This window comes from Tympanuchus pallidicinctus, unplaced genomic scaffold (genome assembly GCF_026119805.1).
Source record: "Tympanuchus pallidicinctus isolate F22 unplaced genomic scaffold, pur_lepc_1.0 scaffold3, whole genome shotgun sequence".
NCBI classification, from domain to species: Eukaryota; Metazoa; Chordata; class Aves; order Galliformes; family Phasianidae; genus Tympanuchus; species Tympanuchus pallidicinctus.
This window is the reverse complement of record NW_026294747.1, coordinates 78238619-78259707: the sequence shown is the minus strand read 5'-3', so window position 1 is coordinate 78259707 and position 21089 is coordinate 78238619. Positions and strand designations below refer to the sequence as shown.

General features: G+C 37.3%; 1 protein-coding gene and 1 non-coding gene across 2 annotated transcripts in view; one reads left to right on the top strand and one right to left on the bottom strand.

Annotated features, from left to right (window-relative positions):
- LOC128087163 (macrophage mannose receptor 1-like) overlaps positions 1-19640 on the top strand; it is a 35457-nt gene extending 15817 nt beyond the window's left edge. Inside the window, exons 13-31 of the mRNA XM_052696500.1 lie at positions 96-217; positions 955-1042; positions 1731-1875; positions 2332-2367; positions 2459-2628; positions 3488-3555; positions 5694-5794; positions 6101-6243; positions 6924-7038; positions 7142-7290; positions 8546-8648; positions 9172-9404; positions 11423-11588; positions 11719-11871; positions 12193-12309; positions 12556-12723; positions 13965-14006; positions 14404-14963; positions 17782-19640. Coding sequence (XP_052552460.1) covers positions 96-217; positions 955-1042; positions 1731-1875; positions 2332-2367; positions 2459-2628; positions 3488-3555; positions 5694-5794; positions 6101-6243; positions 6924-7038; positions 7142-7290; positions 8546-8648; positions 9172-9404; positions 11423-11588; positions 11719-11871; positions 12193-12309; positions 12556-12723; positions 13965-14006; positions 14404-14636 — 2352 coding nt within the window. The 3' untranslated portion in view covers positions 14637-14963; positions 17782-19640. The remainder of the gene's footprint in view (positions 1-95; positions 218-954; positions 1043-1730; positions 1876-2331; positions 2368-2458; positions 2629-3487; positions 3556-5693; positions 5795-6100; positions 6244-6923; positions 7039-7141; positions 7291-8545; positions 8649-9171; positions 9405-11422; positions 11589-11718; positions 11872-12192; positions 12310-12555; positions 12724-13964; positions 14007-14403; positions 14964-17781) is intronic.
- TRNAM-CAU (transfer RNA methionine (anticodon CAU)) lies at positions 7958-8029 on the bottom strand. Its single transcript has one exon. It is a non-coding gene; the product is annotated as a tRNA-Met (tRNA).
- Positions 19641-21089: the final 1449 nt, after the last annotated feature.

Genomic DNA, 21089 nt, shown 5'->3' with positions numbered 1-21089 from the left:
ATGATTAAACTAGAGGCAAGAAAACAGAGGCTCAGAATGCTGACTCTAAATTACTCTAATATCTGAGACTGTATTTAACTGTCCACTTTCCACAGATTTTTCAGAGAGGAAGGGAGAAAATGCAAACATGGTTTGGTGCAAGAGATTTTTGCAGAGCTATTGGAGGAGATCTGGCATGTGTCCACAGTGAAGAAGAGCAAAAACTAATATCTAGTTTGTAAGTATCTGCAAAATACATTGTGTAAATATAGGAAAGAAAGCATTTTAAAAATGAACATTTTGTACGACATGAGGAATTTCCAGTGGTCAATTTCTTTTTTGGAAAGACAATGTGCATCTCTGCAAAATGTAAACAGATAGAAACTGAGGTAAAGAGGTCGAAAGAAGTGAGCAAATGTGCTTTTTGGCAGGCCTTTGGGTAGATTCATCTATGTGTGAGAATAGCTTGAATACACGCAAAAATGAAAGAAGGGTCATAAAAATTGGTTTCAACTCAGTTTAGTTGAAAAAGAGAAGCCTGTTGTAGTTGACCAGCAGATGAAATAATCAAAAAATTGAAGGAATATTTTATGCTGTGAAATGTAATTTTCCTTCTTTAGTTAAGAGGAAAAATTGGAGACTAAGAAAGACTGACCTACTGATGTGTTTAAATAAATGTTTAACTGAAGCAAATGAGTACTGGCTAGTCTGGGTTTGAATGCATAAGTTTCTTTGTGGGACCAAGACCTTAAGATTTTCATTTAATTCAGTAATTTTGATAATGTGATATCTGTGATCATTCCTGTACAGTTCTGTTTCCCTGATTCCTGTCAAATGTTTTTCCCCACATGAAAATGGGGGTAAGCTTTACATTAATTCCTCAAGTGATAATTCAAGTGACAAAACTTTCATACGATATATATTCTCCATCTCTATTTCACACTCTTATTGTTTATATTTGACATAATCATTTAGAAATAAAGACTATCGTCACTTATCTTACTGGATGGGTTTAAATGCCTTGGACTCTGATGGAGGATTTACGTGGTGTGATGGTTCACCAGTGAGTAAAAATTTCTTGTTCCTGCTCCTTTTGTTATACTACACATACGGCTTGTCAAGTATGTACAAAACACAAGTGACTTTAAGTCAACTTCCCAAGTCTGATTTAGGAATTAGTTTTTATCTTTTGATAGTTCACAATCATACAGAGTAGTATGACAGTTATAGCAATGAAATAACACCAAAGATAATGGAATCTCTATTTTCTCTCTTGGTTTAAGCCATTCTGATTGTACAAATCTCTGTATTTTCATTTGTTATTTACTGTGGAAATAATTGTGTTTGTTTGGTCAAGATAAGCTTTTTTGCCTTCACCCTCTTAAGTTGCTTAATGTCTGCAAGGCCCAAAGCCATGTGATGGCAGCTTTGGATGTCTCTGCAACATCAGGGCAGGAGGAGAGGATCTGAGGAAAGTTCTTAGATTCTACTTTCTAGAGCTTGACAGAACAACTTAATCTCTTCACATATAATGGAGGAGAACAGTTTTTTGGCTTCCTAGTGTTGGCCAATAGGTACAGAGAAGAATCACTATGCTATACAATGGTCTTGTGGTCATGTCCTACTTCTGGTGTTTAGAACAAACAGATAATGTGAACCATGAATTCAAATGAAATGTTTTCTTCTTTAACAAGTTAAAAGAATGTTTTGCTTCAGTAGAAAACCCTGAAAACGCTGTGTTTTCACTATAGGTAAATTTTCAAAAATGGGCAAATGGAGAACCAAACAATTATGATGGAAACGAAAAATGTGGAGTGTTTTATGGCTATAATGATATGAAATGGAATGATATATTTTGTGAACATATGCAAGACTATGTTTGTCAAATAAAAAAAGGTAAGTTGACGACCTTTTTTTTTCTAAAAATGATATTTAGAAACAGTTTAGAACATCCTCTCTAGGTAGATCACATCACATGTATTAGAGCCAGCTGTTCCATGAAACACTACATGAATTTCAATTTAAATAAAAGCAGTTGAAAACTATGAATTCATCGATGAGATATATGTGTGAGTTTAGCATGTACATGCAGCATGCTGAGGAAATGAAATCAAGTAGCATAAATCCATAGTCCATAGTGTATGTAAGCTCTAACATAGTAGTTTGCTGAGTGTAACACATTCTTTCAGATATTCCTAGCAATTTTGTGACAAAAAAAATCTTACGAGTAACTTCTAGGTTTCATTTTATCACTGGAAATTAAAATGCAATGGTAAATGATTAAAAAACAATGGCATAAACATATTTGATTGAGATATTTCTGATATACTCAGATATTGATTTACCTTGCAGGAGCATCACTGAAACCAGAACCTACATCCACATTTGGTAAGTCTTGTATTTTCAGTATGTGAAGAAATTTTCATGCAATGGTGTTAATGTCTATTATGAACACTCTACTTAATGTTTCAAATTGCAGATTATGAGTATATTGTTAGTGAAGATGACTGGATAATATATAATCATAAGGAATATTACTTTAGCAAGGAAGCGATGCCTATGGAAAAAGCAAGAGACTACTGCAAGAAAAATGGTGGTGATCTTGCTGTTATCGAGAGTGAAAGTGAAAGAACGTTTCTTTGGAAATATGTAAGAAAATCACTTCAAAAAATCAAGTTTTATCCTCTACTGAGGCCTCTTTTTCAGCTGGCTTCAGACATATTAGAAAGTAGTCTGCATAATAAAAAATAAATGTCACTTTTCATGAGTTTAACCACCTAGAAACTTTGACATAATCATTATTCTAATAAATAATTGCTATGTGTAGAAAAGTCTTCCGTTTCTTTACAAGACCATTGCCAGAGTGCAACTTTCAACATTTTTTTTCTGTTCAGTTACAAGTTAGTTACTGAGTGGGTATTTTGTTTTCCACCTCGTTCTCTTCACAGAATTTAGAAACAAGGGGAAAAGAAATCTTTCTCTTTGTCAAAATAGATTAAATTTTCAAGAAATAGTTTGAGCCAGGCTGCTTTCCAATAGGAAGTGAATAACTTGGTGATTCTAGTTTTTTATAAATAGTTTCTATACTATTAAAAACAAGTATGATTCCTCCCTTTCTTCCATGTGATTAAACAGTAAACTCCGTTATTTACTTGGAGCCTTTCGGCAATTTTCCACTATGGTTTTCCCAAAAATATGGTTTTATTTTATATTATATCCTCTTTAGACATTTTTAATTTTGTTTTGTTTTTAATCTTAACACAGCATTTTGCCCAATTTCTTTTTCATCCTTTTTTTTTTTTTTTTTTTTTTTTTTTTTTTTTTTAAATAATTGAATGATAGTTTTGCATTTTGAAGTTTGGGCACATAATCCTAGCAACTCCCTGTACACTGCTTGTCATCTAACTGCATAAATGTAAATAAGGTGCTTCTAAGTGCTTGCTCATTTTATTTGAAATCTATTTGATTACATCTCATTGATACTTCTGTTTTTGTGTGTATCTTTTAGACTTTTTATAAAGATCAAGGAAATAATTTCTTTATTGGCTTAACTGTGAGCCTTGACAAGACGTTCCGGTAAGTGAAAACATACAGTATTTAAGACTCATGTGAGATGTGTGAATATTTTCCAAGGCTGTTTCTAGGAGGCTACTGAGGCTTAAAGGTGAACAGAGTTTGCCTATAGCCATATTTTGACATAAAATCTTAAAATATGATTCTCATTTTCAGGGTAGCATTTCTCCTATGATATTTTCATTATCTATTTTCTCTTCTTCTAGTTCTGGGCCCTGTTTTTTGTTTTGGGAAGTCATGTTTGCCCACAGTCAGACTACTCTGAGTTAACCATGCACTCACTTTCCTCGTTAAATGCAAGAGAAGATAAGATAGATAAGATTGAGGTCTCTAGAGATATTCCAGGTGGTACTTTAAGAAAGTATTAAATATTCAAATGATCAAAACCTTCCTCTGCCTTCCTCTTCTGCCCTTTTCTAGTGCCTTCTTCGGGGATTTCAAAGTTGCTCAGATGAATCTCTGCCTCATTTTAACTTTTCTTCTGAATTCTCAGGATGTCTTTCTTGTTCACAAACCACAGACACTCATCTCTGTGGAGCTAAGACAGTCTGATTTCTTGGAGCTTCTGCCCCCTCCTCCCCTGCCCAAACAAAAAAACTTTGTTTGTCTTTACTGCCCCTCTAGTTTAATCCTTCTTTTTTCTGGATAATGGTCCAACTTTATCAGAAATCATAGAATCGTAAAATCATAGAATCATGGAATACCTCAAAATAATAGAAATATAGTTTCCAACCCATAGTTTGGGTTGGAAGGGACTTTAAAGACTGTCTAGTTCCAACCCCCTTTTATGGGAAGAGACAACTTCCACTACATCAGTTTGCTCAAAGCCCTATCCAACCTGACCATGAACTTTTCCAAGCTTGGAGTATCAACAGTTTCTCTGACCAACCTGTTCCTGTTCCACCACTCTCACAGTAAGGAATTTCTTCTTAATGTCTAATCTAAATCTACTTTAAAGCCATCTACCCTTTTCCTATCACTATAATCTCTGATAGTCCCTCTCCAGCTTTCCTGTAGGCCCCTTTTAAGTACTGAAAGGCCACAATGAGGTCTTGCAGGGGCCTTCTCCAGGCTGAACAACACCAGCTCCCTCTGTCTATCTTCATAAGATATCTGCTCCAGCCCTCTGAGCATCCTCATGTCCCTTCTCTGAACTCATTCCAACAGGTCTATGTCCTTGTTCTGGGGAGCCAGGTCTGGATGCTGTACTCCAGATGGGGCCTCACAAGAGAAGAGTGGTTGAAGACAACCATCTCTCTTGACACGCTGGCCATGCTCCTTTTGATGCAGCCCAGGATACACTTGACTTTTTGGGCTGTACATGCACATTGCTGACTCATTTTGTCTCATGTCTTTAAGACATTCTTCCCAGTTTACTCTATGTTATTTTTTTTTTCCTGTTTGAATCAGGAAGATTTGCAAGTGAAAGCAGTTAGGCATCCTTTTGCATTCCTTATTTGTAGTCTACTGGCAGGAACACGCATACTGTTGATTAGCTTCACAAACTGGAAAAACACTGAATGGCCCTGGAGCTCATGCTGTCTGAAAGCACATTCCCCACTTGACTGTGCTCCCTCCAGCACTCTGAGGCTTTTTACTTTTTTTTTTCATAGGGCATTTGTGAGAATAAATTTGTGAATCACTGAACTAGGAAGTTTTTTGTTTTTTTTTTTTAATAACTGAAAGCAGTAGCAATATATATTATCGATTTCTTTTGTTAACAAAATTGTTCCTAGTATATAATTTGAGAATCTCTCCTACCCTTTAAGACATTATATCACTGCTTTGGCCCCAGGAAATTACTAAGTTAGCCTCATGTTTCTGCATCTGTGCTCCAGGTAAGGCCAGGCCCAGTATTGCACCAGTGTATTTTGTTTGAGTTATTAATGCTCAGAGACAGAGGAAAGCCATGACTTTGAAAATACTATATGAGACCTGGTTCAAGTCAGCAGTATTAGACATTAGACATGAAGATATTTTTTAATGATTACAAGTGAAAAGTTTTCCTTTTACCAGAGAAGAACACGTTTGTAAAGTAGGATATAGAAAAATAAAAACAAAACTACCACCAAGCTCTAGTAAGTCCCTAGCAAAGAAATGCTACCCTACAAATTATTATTCTCCCAAATCACTTATTTCAGGTGGGTGGATGGAACTACTGTAAACTATGTTGCCTGGGCCCCAAATGAACCCAACTTTGCAAATAATGATGAAAATTGTGTGGTCATGTATACCCAAACAGGTGAGTGCTGTAACAATATTCAGTCCTTCATGATGTGGTACAGACTTGAAAGGGCTGAATGTGCAAGTCTGTGGCTTAGAGATCTGCATGAGATTTTAGAGAGGTTAATTTAAAATGACCCTTTGGCAGTCATGAATTTTGCTGTAAACCTAAATATTTCTGAGGAGAATGTACATAAAATTAGTCATTATTTCCATGGGGAGGGAAATACTGTAATCAGTTCTACTTCCTATTATAGATTTACTGAAGGAAAGGTCACTGTATATTTCAGTCTCAGTTTTGTCTTTTATTCTGATTTACTTTAAGGTACATGGAATGACCTCAACTGTGGCAGTGTTGAGCTTTTCATCTGTGAAAGGCTTAACAGTACTGTTCGTCCAAGTACTGCTCCCACAGTACCACCACCCAATGGTGGGTGTCCAGAAGGCTGGCTCCTCTTTGATAATAAGGTGCAGTATGAAAAGTCAGTATACTGCTTTTTGAAAAGAATAGAAAACTTCCTTGGTTCAGTATTTAAGTTGAAGCAGTGATTTGTTTATCACAAAATATATTCTGACCACGTACATTTAATGACCCTAAAAATAAGAGTCCTAAAATAGAAATTATAGTCTGTATTGGGGCCACAACTGTTATGAAAGAAATCATGTGCCATATAAGGAGAATACTTCATTATGTATTTTTGCTATTATTTAGTATTTCCAATGATAGTGGGCAACTGTGGGAGAAACAACTTCAGAACAACTGTATATTCTTATTTACTTTGCTAAGCTTATCCAGCTGTCACTTCTGAGATACTTTTTTGACCTGTGTGAATTCTTTTCTGAGGTCTTAGGCATTCCTTACTCAAAGTCAAGCCTCCAAAATGCTGTGGAACCGTTGCTTGAGCTTAATTTCCACTGAAAATTTTAGACTGATATATTTCTTCTTCTAAATGGGTGCTAAAATATGGAGGTTTTCCAGTATGCATCTTCTCTTTCAGAAAAACCTAAAAGCAAGCTAGAAAGGACAGTTAAGTCTCCTTTTGGTTTAAAATAGTTAGCTTATCTCACTTATTACACACAGAGATGCTTTCACTGGAAACTCTAAAACACCATCCAACTACAGCTTTGGCACACTTCTTACTTTTCAGTGTTTCAAAGCATTTGGCCTTGATGAAAATTATACACTGACATGGCACGCTGCACGGAACAACTGTATTACTGTTGGAGGAAACCTGGCTACGATCTCAAAAAAGGAAAATCAAGGTATAAAGTACTAATCTTTTGATACTAAATGAGACATGAAATGATCATGGAGAAGCAGATTATAACGTTTTCCTTCCATGTACAATATTTATCTTTTCTTCAGCTTTCCTCATGTCTCTCTTAAAAAATACTGCAACTGATGCCTGGATTGGACTGAATGACATAAATCATGAGCATACATACTTATGGACAGATGGAAGTCCAGTTTACTACACAAATTGGGCAAAAGGTTCCCGAAGTTACTATAGTAAGGTAAAAAATGCATTGTTATCATGGAATCATTGAACCATAGAATCACAGAATAGAATAGCTTGGGTTGAAAGGGACTTTAAAGGCACTTAGGGGGCAAGAGGGAGACTCATCCTTCTTGAAGCAGAGACTAGGACCCATTCTCCTATCTCTTCAGGTTTTGTGGTCTGTCTCCTCAGGTTTGGAAACTAGCTTAGCTTCTTCCCCTTGCAAGGACTTCAGACAGGGTAGTTGCCCTGCCTGTATCACTGCACAATACCGCTCATCAATTTCTCTCCCTGATTCCTGAATACTACATTTCCTAATGATTTCCTCATGCAATCTGGCCGCTTGCTCAAAAAGTTTATCAAACTGGGAACACTTGCACCTCCTCTTCTCTCAGACCCTAGGAGAACTTCCAGGTTCTGGAGTTCCCTGCAACAGAAGATATGGGCAGCTTTATTCACTCATCTAGAGGTCTGTCTGCCCAAGTCATTGGCACCCAGTCTGGGTTTCCATCTCAGTCCAACCACTGTGGCCAATGGTTGCCATGTGTATTTCAGTGATGCTGCTCCCAGAAGACAGAGAGAGAGCTGCCTGGTGCCCTTTTGATCGCTTGTGTTTCCTGAATGCATCTTGGAGTCTGACTGTTAAAATAAATTACACTGCTTTTTAATGTAAAAAATGCTGCTAGCAGAGGATGGTTTCGATCCATCGACCTCTGGGTTATGGGCCCAGCACGCTTCCGCTGCGCCACTCTGCTGCTCTTATTTTAGCTTTTGTGGATGAATAAAATGTATGTCAGCTGTATTTTGCTGTAAAGTTACATTTCTACATTTTTTTTTTTAAATGATCTTGTTGATTTTGAAAGCAAAGTAGCCATGAAGGTCCACCTTCAGATATTTTTTCTCAACTTCTGTGTTTCATCATGATTTTGTATGAATCCAGACAGATGTTTGGAAACACTGTAAAAATCTCAGACAAGTGAGCAATTCCCCTCCCTTTACCATGACTGATCAGGAGATTCAAATAAACCATAGCAACAACTGTGTAACGTTATGCAGAGAGTGTTATTTAGACATGATGAAAATATTTGAAAAGTGATATTTTACATTTCTTGATGCTAAGCCTAGTAAGATAAGTGCACTGAATGTAGTCCTTCAATAATTTTATTCAGACATGCGTAGCTGAATGTGATAGGGAAATGTATATCCAGTAGGAAAAGGAATGCTTCCTATTTATCCAAATCTTTTTCTTACTAATCTAATTTCCTCCATAGGATGACTGTGTCTATATGAAGAAGAACCCTATTGAACAAGCAGGGAAATGGAAGGATGAAGATTGTAAAGCAAGCAAAAGTTACATATGCCAGAAAAATGCTGGTGAGTTTTCTGTAAGCACCTTCTAGAATGGTTTACGTGTTATGGTTATATAAAGCCCATGGTAAAAGTGATTTTCCCATAGTCAGTGTCATTTTAACTGAAATTAATTTGCAATTTTGAAATATCTCTTGCTTTAGGATCCTTTTCAACCAGCGCGCATACTGTTTCCTGCAAGAAAAAATTCTTCCTGTTTTAAGGACCAGACCAGTAAATTAAAAATAATGATAGTAATAATGATAAACTATGGATCATCAAGTATTTTACAGTCATGTCTTTTACAGTACAGCAGCCAGGATGGAGAGAGAGAACCATAAAGATCATTTCTGACATGAAAATTTTGTCAGAGAACATGAAAACATGGCCTCATCACTGCAGTGCTAACTGGGAATCTTAATTTGTTATTGCAGTCTCTCTCAGTTACTTGATTACTCTGATACACTAGGTCCTCTTTCATTGTGATAATATGTCCAGCCAAGATAAAGCTTCCAACTTACATTTTTGTTTATTTGTTTGTTTGCTACAGACCCTAAATTGCAAAGTTCCCAAGCCGTGGTTCCAGTGTTTGGCTTTAACAACTATGGCGATGACCGCTATGCGGTCATCAACTATAAAATGAACTGGGAAGAAGCACAGAAGAATTGCAAAGACCAGTATGCAGATCTTGCCAGCATTTTAGATCCTTATGTTGAAGCTTACCTTTGGTTACAAATACTAAAGCATGGAGAGCCCGTATGGATTGGTCTTAACAGCAACATGGTAAGCCAATAAAATGCTTATGATAAACACAGCCGTACCCCAGATCAGCATAGATTGACTGTATTTCTTGCTCAGAGGTTGGCAGAATCCACTACTGTGGACCCCAAAGAGAGTGCTGTCTATGAGATCCATGAATGCTTGGCAGACATCAAAGTCTTGCAGAGATATTTGATTTCCCTTCAATTCAGAAGTTTTAAACATTTACATTTTTGACCATAACATAAGCAGGAAGTGCCACAGCCTACATTTCAGAGGCCACCAAGGCTGTAGCTGCAGTAGCTAGTGGCTTCAGAGGTAAAAGAGGTTATGAACTTCTGCTTCGTGCGCTCTTGTATGCATGTGGGAGGGCACAGCTCTTTCTGAGAACACTCTGTGGAACATACCACAGAAACAGCTTGGCTTAAAAGTAGTTTTTTTCTGTGTGGTTATTTTGAGCATTATTTCAAGTTTAAGCCTAGCATTTACTTCTGTCTCCGTAGCAGGGGAAATTGTAAGGTGCAGCATAAAGAAAGGAGCAGGCCCCTGGATGTGGGAATCCTGTAGGGTGGTTTTCAGAGCTGATGTCAGTGCCCTGCAAAAAAGCTGCCACCAGCTTCAAGTCAACAGAGAGTGTGAAGGGCTGAAATGAGAAGCATTTGCTAAGGGTATATAAAAAGAATATGAAAAAAGATGATGCAGCTGGATATTTGTGGGAACAGAGTTATAAGGAAGTCAAGAGCAGAGTGTTAGAGCTGGAGCTTGGTGGGAGATTAAGGCACAGTTCCTGATGTGAGATGAACAGGAGCTAGATTTTGGTGAGAGCGGGCGTGGGGGAACCAGGATTAGATACAAGACTGGGATGGAACTTGGCCAAGGAGGTCAAAGGAAAATATAATATATTTTTATATATATATATTACATATATAGTGTGTGTGTATATATATATATAGATAGATACTATATATATAGTATATATAAATATAGTGTATATATATATATATATATATATACACATATATATATACTATATATAATGTTAAATAGCTGGTCCATGCAGCGGGTGGCAGAGGTCTGTGTATGTGTCCCATGAAAATTTAATCAGTATTTCTTGTTCCAATCAAACTGCTATTTTTTTTTTCTTTCTTTCTAAAAATATAGAAAAGCTTGTGTTAGAAGAATGTTAAGAATACTTTCTCTGCAATTTTTGTTTGATTTCTGTGTTTATTCGGACTCCTTTAATAAGATCTTCAGTTATATAATCACATTTGCTACCACAAGGCCCTTTGTCCATTATGCTATACAAACTGTATACTGTGAACTGAATAATGCAGGTTGAGTGTGAATGAATGTCTTTAGGACTACCATCCTATCTGCTGCGTAGGGCTGAGGTTTGGTCATGACAGAGGAAAAATTAATTACTGTCACGGAGTTAACTAGATCAATCTATGATCTATGCCACCCCCTTCCCCCCCCGCCCTCCGGCCCTACAAAATGGGAAGGCAAAAGGAAAAGGGATAGGGAGATGGGAACTGGGCTCAAGGAAGGAAGAAAAAAACCCACAGCAAAGATCTATGGAGGAAAACTTATTTTACTAACTATGATATTGGAATGCAAGGTAACAAAATATAATACAATCTAATTGAAATTGAGGTAAATAAATCAAACAAGATAGGAGAGAGAGAGTTCCTGGGACCGAGTCAAACCTCAAACGCTTGGAACAGCTAGAAAAGCACCCTCTAGCACCCACTGCAAGGCAGTAAGAGACCGCCCCACCTAGAAGGGCCAGATCCCGTGATTTCCATAAATGTATAGGGGAATAGGTACCTGGAATTGGAGCATTAACACTTTAACTCCCAGGGCACTACATGATGTTATGATGCAGAATACTGAAAGCCAAAAAACATAAAACCATGACAATTAAGTGTAAGTAACTGTGATTCTGACCTGTCCTAACTTTTACGTACCTTCAAGTGCAGTCTTCATTTTCTTTTAATCTAATTCATGTATGTGACATGATCTTTACTGTCATTTGCTTTTAGACTCGTGGCGTTTACATGTGGTCGGATAGAAGGAGGAGCAGATATCATAACTGGGCCAGTGGAGAACCAAATAAGAATGCAGCCTGTGCCTATTTAGATTTAGATGGTTTTTGGAAGACAACATCTTGCAATGAAACATTTTTATCTCTCTGTAAACAATCTGATGGTAGGTCATGAATAGGAGAAGTGCATTTAGAAAGGCTGGAATTTCAAATCCTGTCTTTATTTCAGCATCAGCAGACCATGTTTTCCTTGGCTTTTAAAAACCCACTGAAAGTTGTACATCTCCTTAACAGAGTTAATTCCTACCGAATCGCCACAGCTTCCTGGAAAGTGTCCTGAACCAAAGCACGGTAGATCTTGGATTCCCTTTCGTGGCCATTGCTACTATGTTCACACCACTTCTGAAGTAAGCTGGCCAGATGCTTCCATGATGTGTATTCAAATGGGTAAGTGCCTTTTTATGAGAGCTGCTATGAAAGTAATGCCTTCTATTTTACCATGTCAACCCATGATGTCAGAGGTGGATATTGGTAGTCTGTCAGTAGAGCTTGAACTTTCCTTTTGTTCAAGTTCACAAGTTCACATTTTGTTGTGAACTTGTGATCTAATAATTGAAAACTCTTGGGCTTTAAAGGATTCCTTCACTCCTTCTCCCTCCTCTCCCCCACCCCTCCCCATTTTCTTTTTTCATGATTTTTTACTGAAGTAAAAAAATGTATAGTGAGAAATATTGCTGAAATTTTTGTACTGTTTATTTGATATGTTAGGTGCTTCTCTGGTTTCCATAGAAGATCCAGCTGAAATGAACTTCCTCTTACTTTACTTGTCTCCACTTGCAAGTGATTTCAGAAAATTTTGGATAGGATTGTTCAAAAATATTGAAGGTAATTATTTCATAATGGTCCAGAAGGGTTAATGTGTTGACTTCATCTGTGTACAGCTTGTGAGCATTTACATTTGACAAGTTCCCATCTAAACATCCCTATCTGTTAAAAGAGTGAAAACAGAATCTTCTGCAAAGGTAATTTATTTAATCAAATAATAAATTCCATATGCAATGTCCTTGGGCCTGGTAGACTAGAAATATTCTCCCACTTCATCCCTTTCCAATTTAATACTTCTAATTTTAGGGGAATGGATGTGGACAGACAGAAGTGTGGTAGAATTTGTCAACTGGGAGAAAGGAGAGCCTACAATGATTTATGATGAACACTGTGTGGACATGGATGTCTCAAGTGGATCCTGGAGGAACTATTACTGCTCTGTTGACCGCAATTTCATTTGTAAAATTCCAAAGAGTGAGTTCTAAATTCTGTCTACTGACTTATTTTGTAAGTAGTTGTTAACCTGCATGAGACTTAATTGTACATGCACTGGATACTCTTTGTGGATGGATCTCGATGCATGTGCTTCAAAGCTAGGAAAAATAATGCAGGAGAAGAATCTCAATCATATTTTTATCTTCTCAGTTTAAGAGCATTGCTTTTTTGCTGTTTGCTGTGCCAAGAACAGATCAGTTGGTGAGAGCGTGGAGGAAGTTACATTAGGGTACAGGAGGCATTAGATGAAGAATAGATGACTAGATTAGTGATGAGAAGACAGATGGCTAAGCTGAGAGGTGGCTGGGCAAATCACTGAGCTTCTGGAGGATGAAAGCAAGAGCTGCCAGTGGGATTAGTAGAAATGAAGTGTGCTCAGTTTAACTGAATGGCTAAGCAGAAAGTGTCAGTTGAGGGTGGGCAGTGGGGCCCAAATCATTTCTCTGCTGACCCAGGCATGAGACATGCCAAGACTGCCATAGAAAACAATACATTTTATTATTAATGGTGGCCTTGCAGTTTTTAGTTGAATTTGTCACAGCCTGAGATGACGCTCCCTGGCATGCACAGCAGTGTTTCATAAAGTGTGGAGGATGCAAATCTGCACGTGCATACATGGAGTGTGCCACATTTTCTCACATCAGCTGGGAAGTGGTTTGAAAAGGCAAACAGATCCACTTCTCATATAATTCACGCATCTTGCAACTAATTGAATCTTCTTTTTTTGGATCTCCACATGTTGGCAGTAGAATCATCCATGAGCTCTCAAGGGCTAGCCAGCCAGGCCTGCAGAGAATTTACTGTATCCCAAGCAAAAGAGAAAGGAAAAAAGAAATGCCTAAAAATGCAGCTTAAATACTTTTAAGTAAAAATGTGCTTTTCAGTTATTCAAGTGTAAAAAATTAAATTCTTCAGAATGAAGGTTGGGGACTGTGGAAGTATGAAAACTTTTAACATCTGTCTCCCAAAACAATAAAAGTTTTCGAAGCAATATAAAGTGAGACATCAGTTTGGAGTTTTTAAAACAAACATGTTTAACAAAAATCGTTGATAAAATCATCAAGAGTTTTCAATGACGATGTTTTCATATATAGTTTTTCATCTCCGTTAAGTAAAATGTAATAGGAACACAAAATAACAATTATGTTTATAGTATGTATTTTGTATTTGAATGACTACTTGCAAACTATGTATAATATATGTATTTTTTAATTTTAAAGTTATTGAAGTTGAACCAACCCATGATTCATCTGTCAATCAAGGTAGGTTTTATAAGCACATTAGAAGGAAATTTTGATAAATTATAGACATTCATTATTTAGAAGTAAATGAGTTTCATTGAAATATCCATTTAACTATCAGTAGTGATTTCATTTTAAACCTGTTTAAAAGGAGAACGTTTATCTCAAACTGGATGGCTTATTGATATTTTTGTTGTTTTGTGAATAAACTGTGGTACATTATAATGCTGCTTTTGAAAGAAATGTAGGAGAGACTGAGCACATTTTTGCTCTGTCTATCCAAAACGGGTGTCAATTTTAAGTATAATTGTTCAGTACTTTTCTAGTTTACCTGGCTAGTTTACTTAGGGAAATGTTTGTTATATGCAGTAGTAATCTCTGGTCATTTGTAGTAATTGTTCTGTTTCGTTTTTCTCAGCATCAAAAAGAGAAGCTGCTGTTTCATCCTCACATAGTCGAGGTGTGATGATTGTTACGCTAATCTTCCTTCTTCTAGCAGGCACTGGCCTTATAGTATATTTTTTCTACAAGAAGAGACATGAACAGACAACTGTTACAGCTAGTTTTGGCAATGCCATATACTGTGGTAGTCCTGATCCTGGAACTCATGAATCAAAATGTCTTGTGACCAGTATTGAAGAAAATGAATAGGCAATGGGTAAATAGGGTAAACTTGGGCCTGATTGGAAAGGAACTAAGTACTGGAATACCAAAATTCTGAACTTAAACTGATTTTCTCCTATGGGAATTCTTGTTCGTTTTGCACAGGATACTTCTTGCTTATACTAGCAGGAACAAGCAATCTTGCAACATTCTAAATCTGCTCACAAACAGTAGTTCTTGGGAGGACTGTTGAACATACATAAAACCTGGAGCTACACTGTGTAAAGGAACACTCAGGATGTTTCAGTTGATGCACGGGTCCTGCATCACCCTTAGATACCAGGATAACTGTACTCATCACAGGAAACAGTCAGAGTAAGTGCCTTAGCGTTCTTCAAAAAGTACATCTAGATCTGTAGGAATCCTGGTGATGCCACGTCTGGTCTCCAGTGCAGACTGGCAGAATTGCATATATTGCATGTCAGCACACTCATGCTGGAGTAGCCAGGTAGCCTGCTACAATGCTTATAAATGCTTCTTGGTAAAAATTGTTTTTTTTCTATCACATCTGAACATCCCTTGTCTTCCCACTTTTGTATAGCAGAAGTCTGCACACCTTTGTCAAGATTTTGGCTGCACATTTTCTATAAAGACCCATTTAGCTAATTGAATATGACAGTCAGGTCTCTCATTAGCCTATTCGCCCCTTTGCTCTGAGACTCTTCTTATCATATATCAATACATCAAATCTCCCATCCCTCTCAGTGGCCCTTGGCTGGACTTCAGTTCTTTTCTATCCAGCTCCAGCACATTCTGATTCATGGAGTCAGACCATCTTAGACAGAGCCTGGACTTTGAATCATTGATTGTTACCCTTTCAGCTCCCTACTACAAGCAATTTTTCACCAACATCGCAATACATGCACTATAGGATGAGAGGGGATTTTGAAAGTCCTGCTAAAATCAAGGTAAATCACATTCATTTTTCTCCCCTTCTTTGGGATTTGTGAGCCAATTATCTTTTCATATGAAGTAATCAGTTCAGCCAGGCATAATTCACCCTTTGTAAATGTGTTCTGACCACTTCTTTTTCTTATTTTGTTTCTGGAAATGGCTTCCAAGAGAATTGTTCCATAGCCCTCCTAAGGACTGAGGTTACCTCCTTCAGTCACTGTACCTTGTCAGAGGTGACACAGTGTAGACTCTCAGTGACCACAACCAGTTCCCTCAGTGTCCTCAGATATAACCTTTCAGGTCTCATGGGCTTCTTTATATGCAGCTAACATTAGTCCCTAACTTAATCCTTCTGTGCCATGCATAGCATTTTTCTCCACTAGCATCTGCTGCTAGCTATTAAAGACCTGTAGAGTGTGTGAGGGGTGATTGGTGGCTTTGAATACCTCAGTCATGAACTTTGTAGGACTCCTTTTCCTTTATCTATGGATATCCATGTCTTCCTTTTGCTGCTGAAGTAAATACAGAAACCCTTTGTGTTGCCCTTCCTGGCTAGTCTCAACCCCAGCTGAGTTTTCATTTTCCTCAGCCTGTCTTGGTGTGCCCAGGACATGTCCATGTTTGTGTGGCTGAGTAGCTCATGCCTTTTTCACCTTCCATACACTATCCTTTGAGTTTCATCTCAATCAGAAATTTCCTATAAAGACAGGCTTGCTTTTTTCCCTGCCTACTTTGTGCCTTGTACATTGGGACAGGCTGTTCTTGAGCTTTAAGGAGGTTTTTCTTGAAGATACAAAAGCTATTCTGGGATCCTCGGCATTTCAATTACCACATCTGGACTTGATCTTCCTTTCAGTCACCACTGTGTAAATTCAGGTCAGAAACCTCCAAAATGCAGCTATTACATATTCTCATAGTGGGATTTGTACAGCACATATCTGTAATACAGGAGTGATACAATGCTTCAGAGTATTTCCTCAAATAAAGTGTTATTTAATCTTACTTTACCGGTCATTTGTAAAATGTCTGTCGTTCCTGAATTAACACATTTTCCTCTTCATATGACTAATATGAGGATTGAAAGGTCAGCTAAGTATGAATATATTGTGAATAGAAACATTTTCTCTTTTAAATAACATAACAGGAATTTCAAAGGTTTCCATGAAAGGAGAACAGACAGGATTCATTATACTAAATTCATAGATGAAAAAATTTAAAATTTCTCATTGAAATTACTAATACCAGTGAAGATTTTATATCTTTTTAGTCCATTTCTTCAAAGTCTGAAGCTTGTTATTAGGAAGGCTTTCATAATTTCAAACCAAATTCTCCCTCTCAAAGTCTTTCAATTCTGTGAGATTTGTTCAAGACTTCATGACCAAGCCTACATTTCATAGAAGTGTACTGTCTGCTTTCAGAGAGTCTGAAAATATACAATATTCCCATATACTCTTTTTTTTTTTTTTTTTTTTTTTTTTTTTTTTTTTTAACTTTTCCCATGGATCTTATGCTAAATGTAAACAATCAAATGACTTGAAGCTCCTAGTTTCAAGAAGGTCTTTATTTAATTTGTTTGGGTTTTTTTTTGATATTTCAATCTTTTGATAAACTTTAATCATGTTTAAGTTAAAATATTTTAGTTGTATATGAAATATATGTAAATATTTTTGTACTACTTTGATTCACTAAATAATCATTAAATGGCTGGTTGTAAGTAAAAGTTTGTGTCTTCTTAAATAGAGCAATTTATCATAAAAGTTAAAGTAACAGAAAAAAGGAGCAGGATTCTTGTAGTTCTACAGAAATAAGCATCTAATTTTCCCAATCTAACATGTTCTTAAACTCCAGTAATGATTTGTCTCTACCATCCCACGAAACAGTATGTCTCATTATTCTTTATTCCTGAAAGTTTACCCTAATAAATATCTGATATTCTTGTAATTTAAGACTATTCACTTAGTGTACTGCCCTAACAGTTTCTGAATAAGTTTCTTACGTATTTAATAGCTCTTAACATGTCTCCTCTCCATACTTTCTAATATTAACACCTGTTTTTCCCTTCTGACTTCACTGGCTATATCTTCTTCATCTTCAGTTCTTTTGATATTTCTACCTAGAGAAATGGTTACCAGAAATCAATAATCCAAAACCAGAAAATATATCTAATAAGAAATTAGATTGTGACAATTTACAGAGTTTGATAAGCTTCATAAGGTAATAGTCCTGTTGCATTTGTAAGAACTGATGAACTCATGACACTAAGAGTACGCTGTGACTGTAGAAGGCCATGAGTACACACAGGAACCAGCAGTGGATTGTAAAACCTGGACCACACCCAAGACAGCAGTGAATGGTACCTGATCATGGAGTGGCACCTGATAATGAAGACTGTGATCCTCTAAAGGATGTTCCAGGCACTTTCTGAGAAGCCCCAGTATGGCCTCTGCATCTGAGACTATGGTTGGGATTAGTTGCCAAATATAACTTCAACCATGCAGCTGTGAGGGACCATCTGTGATTGAATTGCTGAAATGAAGGGGTCACCAGTAATCTGCTATTCGTAACTTCTTGGTGAAAAATAAATCAAACTTGTTCTAAGATGCTGGTTACGATCTGCATTTCCTCCCAGATTGATTCTGTGTCAGTGAAAATGAACTTTACAAGAAACTTTGGTTTATAAAGTCAGTTACAATAGATAAAGAACTGTGAAATGAACTGATGCTTTCAGGCCAGATTCCAGTGGGCAAGAGCCAGAATTTCTGTGGTCAACAGGAAAGGTTTGAACTGCTCCATAAACATGAAGTTGTGATGTCACTGAATCTGGACACAGGAAAAGCTAAAGTTCCTACTGTCTCTCCTTTGTTGTGTCCTTATCTGACATATCCAGCTTTCTCTTGTGGAGAAGCCTCTGGGGTAATGGAAGAGAAAAATCTCCCATAGAGAGGTATAGAGAAAACTGCTTGCAATCTAAGAACTCATAGAGAGAAAGCTTAAAGGCAATCAGTTTCTCTGCAGATACCATGGACAGTGGAGAGATTTGTTTGTAGGCAACCTGGTAGAGAATGAAGAAAACCCTTTAGTGTCCTGTTACATGCTTGATTTGAGGAAAAAGTTTCAGTAAATCCACCTGCTGGATCTGGCCAGTTTGGATCTACCTGCTGGGTGTGGAGAGAGCATGACAAACAAGGAGGAAAGAGGGTATATTGAGCATGTGATTCCTGTGATCAGTGGGGAGAAAAAGGGAGAGGAATCAGCCACAAAGAGGCAAGTGGAATAATAATGAGGATTGATTGCACATTCCCCAACCTCCCAAAGATATCTCCTGCACCCCATCTTGCAAGAAAATTGTTTTTTATTACCAGACAGTGGGAACAGCTGCCTTTTCTCCTAGCGATACTACAATATGTGATGGGGATGGCTGTTAGCTTCCTGTCTGAAAACAAGCGTATAATGTGTATGTGTACTGTGACTTAATGTTGCACTTAAAAACAAGCAACATTTAGGATCTATTCAGAGTGAAATCTGTTTACAACAAATTTTTAATAGGAAATGGGAAAACAGAAATATGCAATCTCCATACATTGCAAAAATAACAAATGTCTGGGAAAGAAGAGACTGACTTGCTTCTGGCTGATTATTTCCCTACATTTAAATTGCATAACATTAAAGCTGTTCATTCTTGTTGGATTAAAACTAAAATAGAATTGATTGTGCCACTAAAAGCTGTCTGCATTATAATTACTTTACTGAAGATGTGAAATTTAATTAGAAAAAAATGTAGCAGAGTAGAAAAGTAGGAAAGGGGATTTAAATAAAGGAAGCTAGAAATAAGATAAAAAGGAAGGACTTCTTTGCATGAAAGCTATTTTTATTCAGCTAAAGAGTCACAGAAGACAAGAATATTCTATGAATTGTTTTCCTTTATTTTCCATTGCTTTTTGTGCGCTTTCATACATTGACTAGAATTACAATGAATACTTGAATTATTTCAGTTCCAAAAGCTTAATGTTTAATCCCAGACATGTTAATTATTCATATGCTGCTTTTAATTGCTACCACAAGCAATGAAAGTGTTATATAAAGTCAATTTTGAAAATAGTCTGTGTGTGTTCTCATTTGATATCATTGTAGGTGAAATGGCCACAGGAATGCCATTCTTGGCAGTGGAATCTCCATCTGTGGGAATATTCAAAACTCAGCTGGAAAAGGTCACGAAGAAGCTCTGAGAAGGGGCATAGCTTTGAGCAAGGCATTCAACCAAACAACTTCCAGTGGTCCCTTGCTGTATAGTTCTGCAGTGAGCAGAGGTTTGTACAGGACTGTCAAACAGGAGCCACTTCTGCACGTGGTGTGATCTGCACAGTGCTCCATCCACCTGGATTCTGGGACAGGGAATCACCCTGGAACTTATGTTGAATATGCTGTGTATGTTCCATGAACAGCCAAAGGCTTCTTGAAATGGCTGCAAACTGATGTCTGTAGTGTGTCCCAAAAAGTGGCAGAAAGGGTTGATTGAAAGTATGGATATGATATGTGATGAATTACTGAGAATGTGGTGACAGTGTCTCACATAAAATAGCAAAGAAAACATATTCTTCATGGAAGATTTTCAGAACAGACTTGAGTTTGATAGACTGTGTTGCTGCCAAGAAAATGGGCAAGATTACTAAAAATGTGGGCAGGAGCCCAAATTGAGCTTGAATTCACATGGCATCATATATATATAGAAATTCAGAGAAGTTAACAATACTCTGTACCTGCAGTGATAAGAACAGCATCTACAAAAGTATGCCCTGATGGACACTGTGCCCACTTAGGTGAATGTTTAGAGATGTTAGCTGGAGGCGTTGGCTGCAGAGGATGCTGCCTTGCGTAGTCCTGTAGTTGGGAACTGGCTGTGACTCAAATCTAAAGTTTTACCCAAGGCTTTCCAGCTATCTACAGATATCTCAGATAAATTGACCAGTTTTGCAATCCTGTGAGTCATGATATCAATAGCTGAAAACATTTTTACAAGTATCAGATTTTGTAACAACATCGTGTAGTTCAGGTGTGGGAATTAGAGGATGTGTGGTTTGCCTGGGAGGGAGAAGAGCCTGACCTGTTGCGTAAGCTGGGAATGAAAGACTAACCTTTCACTTTTCCTATGTCCAGAAATCATAGGACCTTTGTGCAGGGTAGAATTTTCTAACTCACTACAGAGATTCTGGTTAGTCCACAGAAATCTGGCTGGAGACTGTTGGTTCCTTTCACAGGTGTCTGTCAAACTGATGGTTTTACACACTGCTTCTTAATTATTTTTCACTTTCTCTTCCATCCTCTTAACTTTCATTAGTTGCAGAGACGGGAATGGCAAGGTTCAACTCTGCAAATTTGCAAGTTTTCTCTGTCTCTAGTATGTGTATATATTAACGAAGAATTATCTAGTGTTTGGTTAATGATGCAAAAGAACACCTGGTTATTCTGTGTTAGATAACTCCACGAGATATTGACACTAGTAAGTGTAATACAGTCTTCCTGTCTGAAAAGTCCAGGTTGGGCACTTTT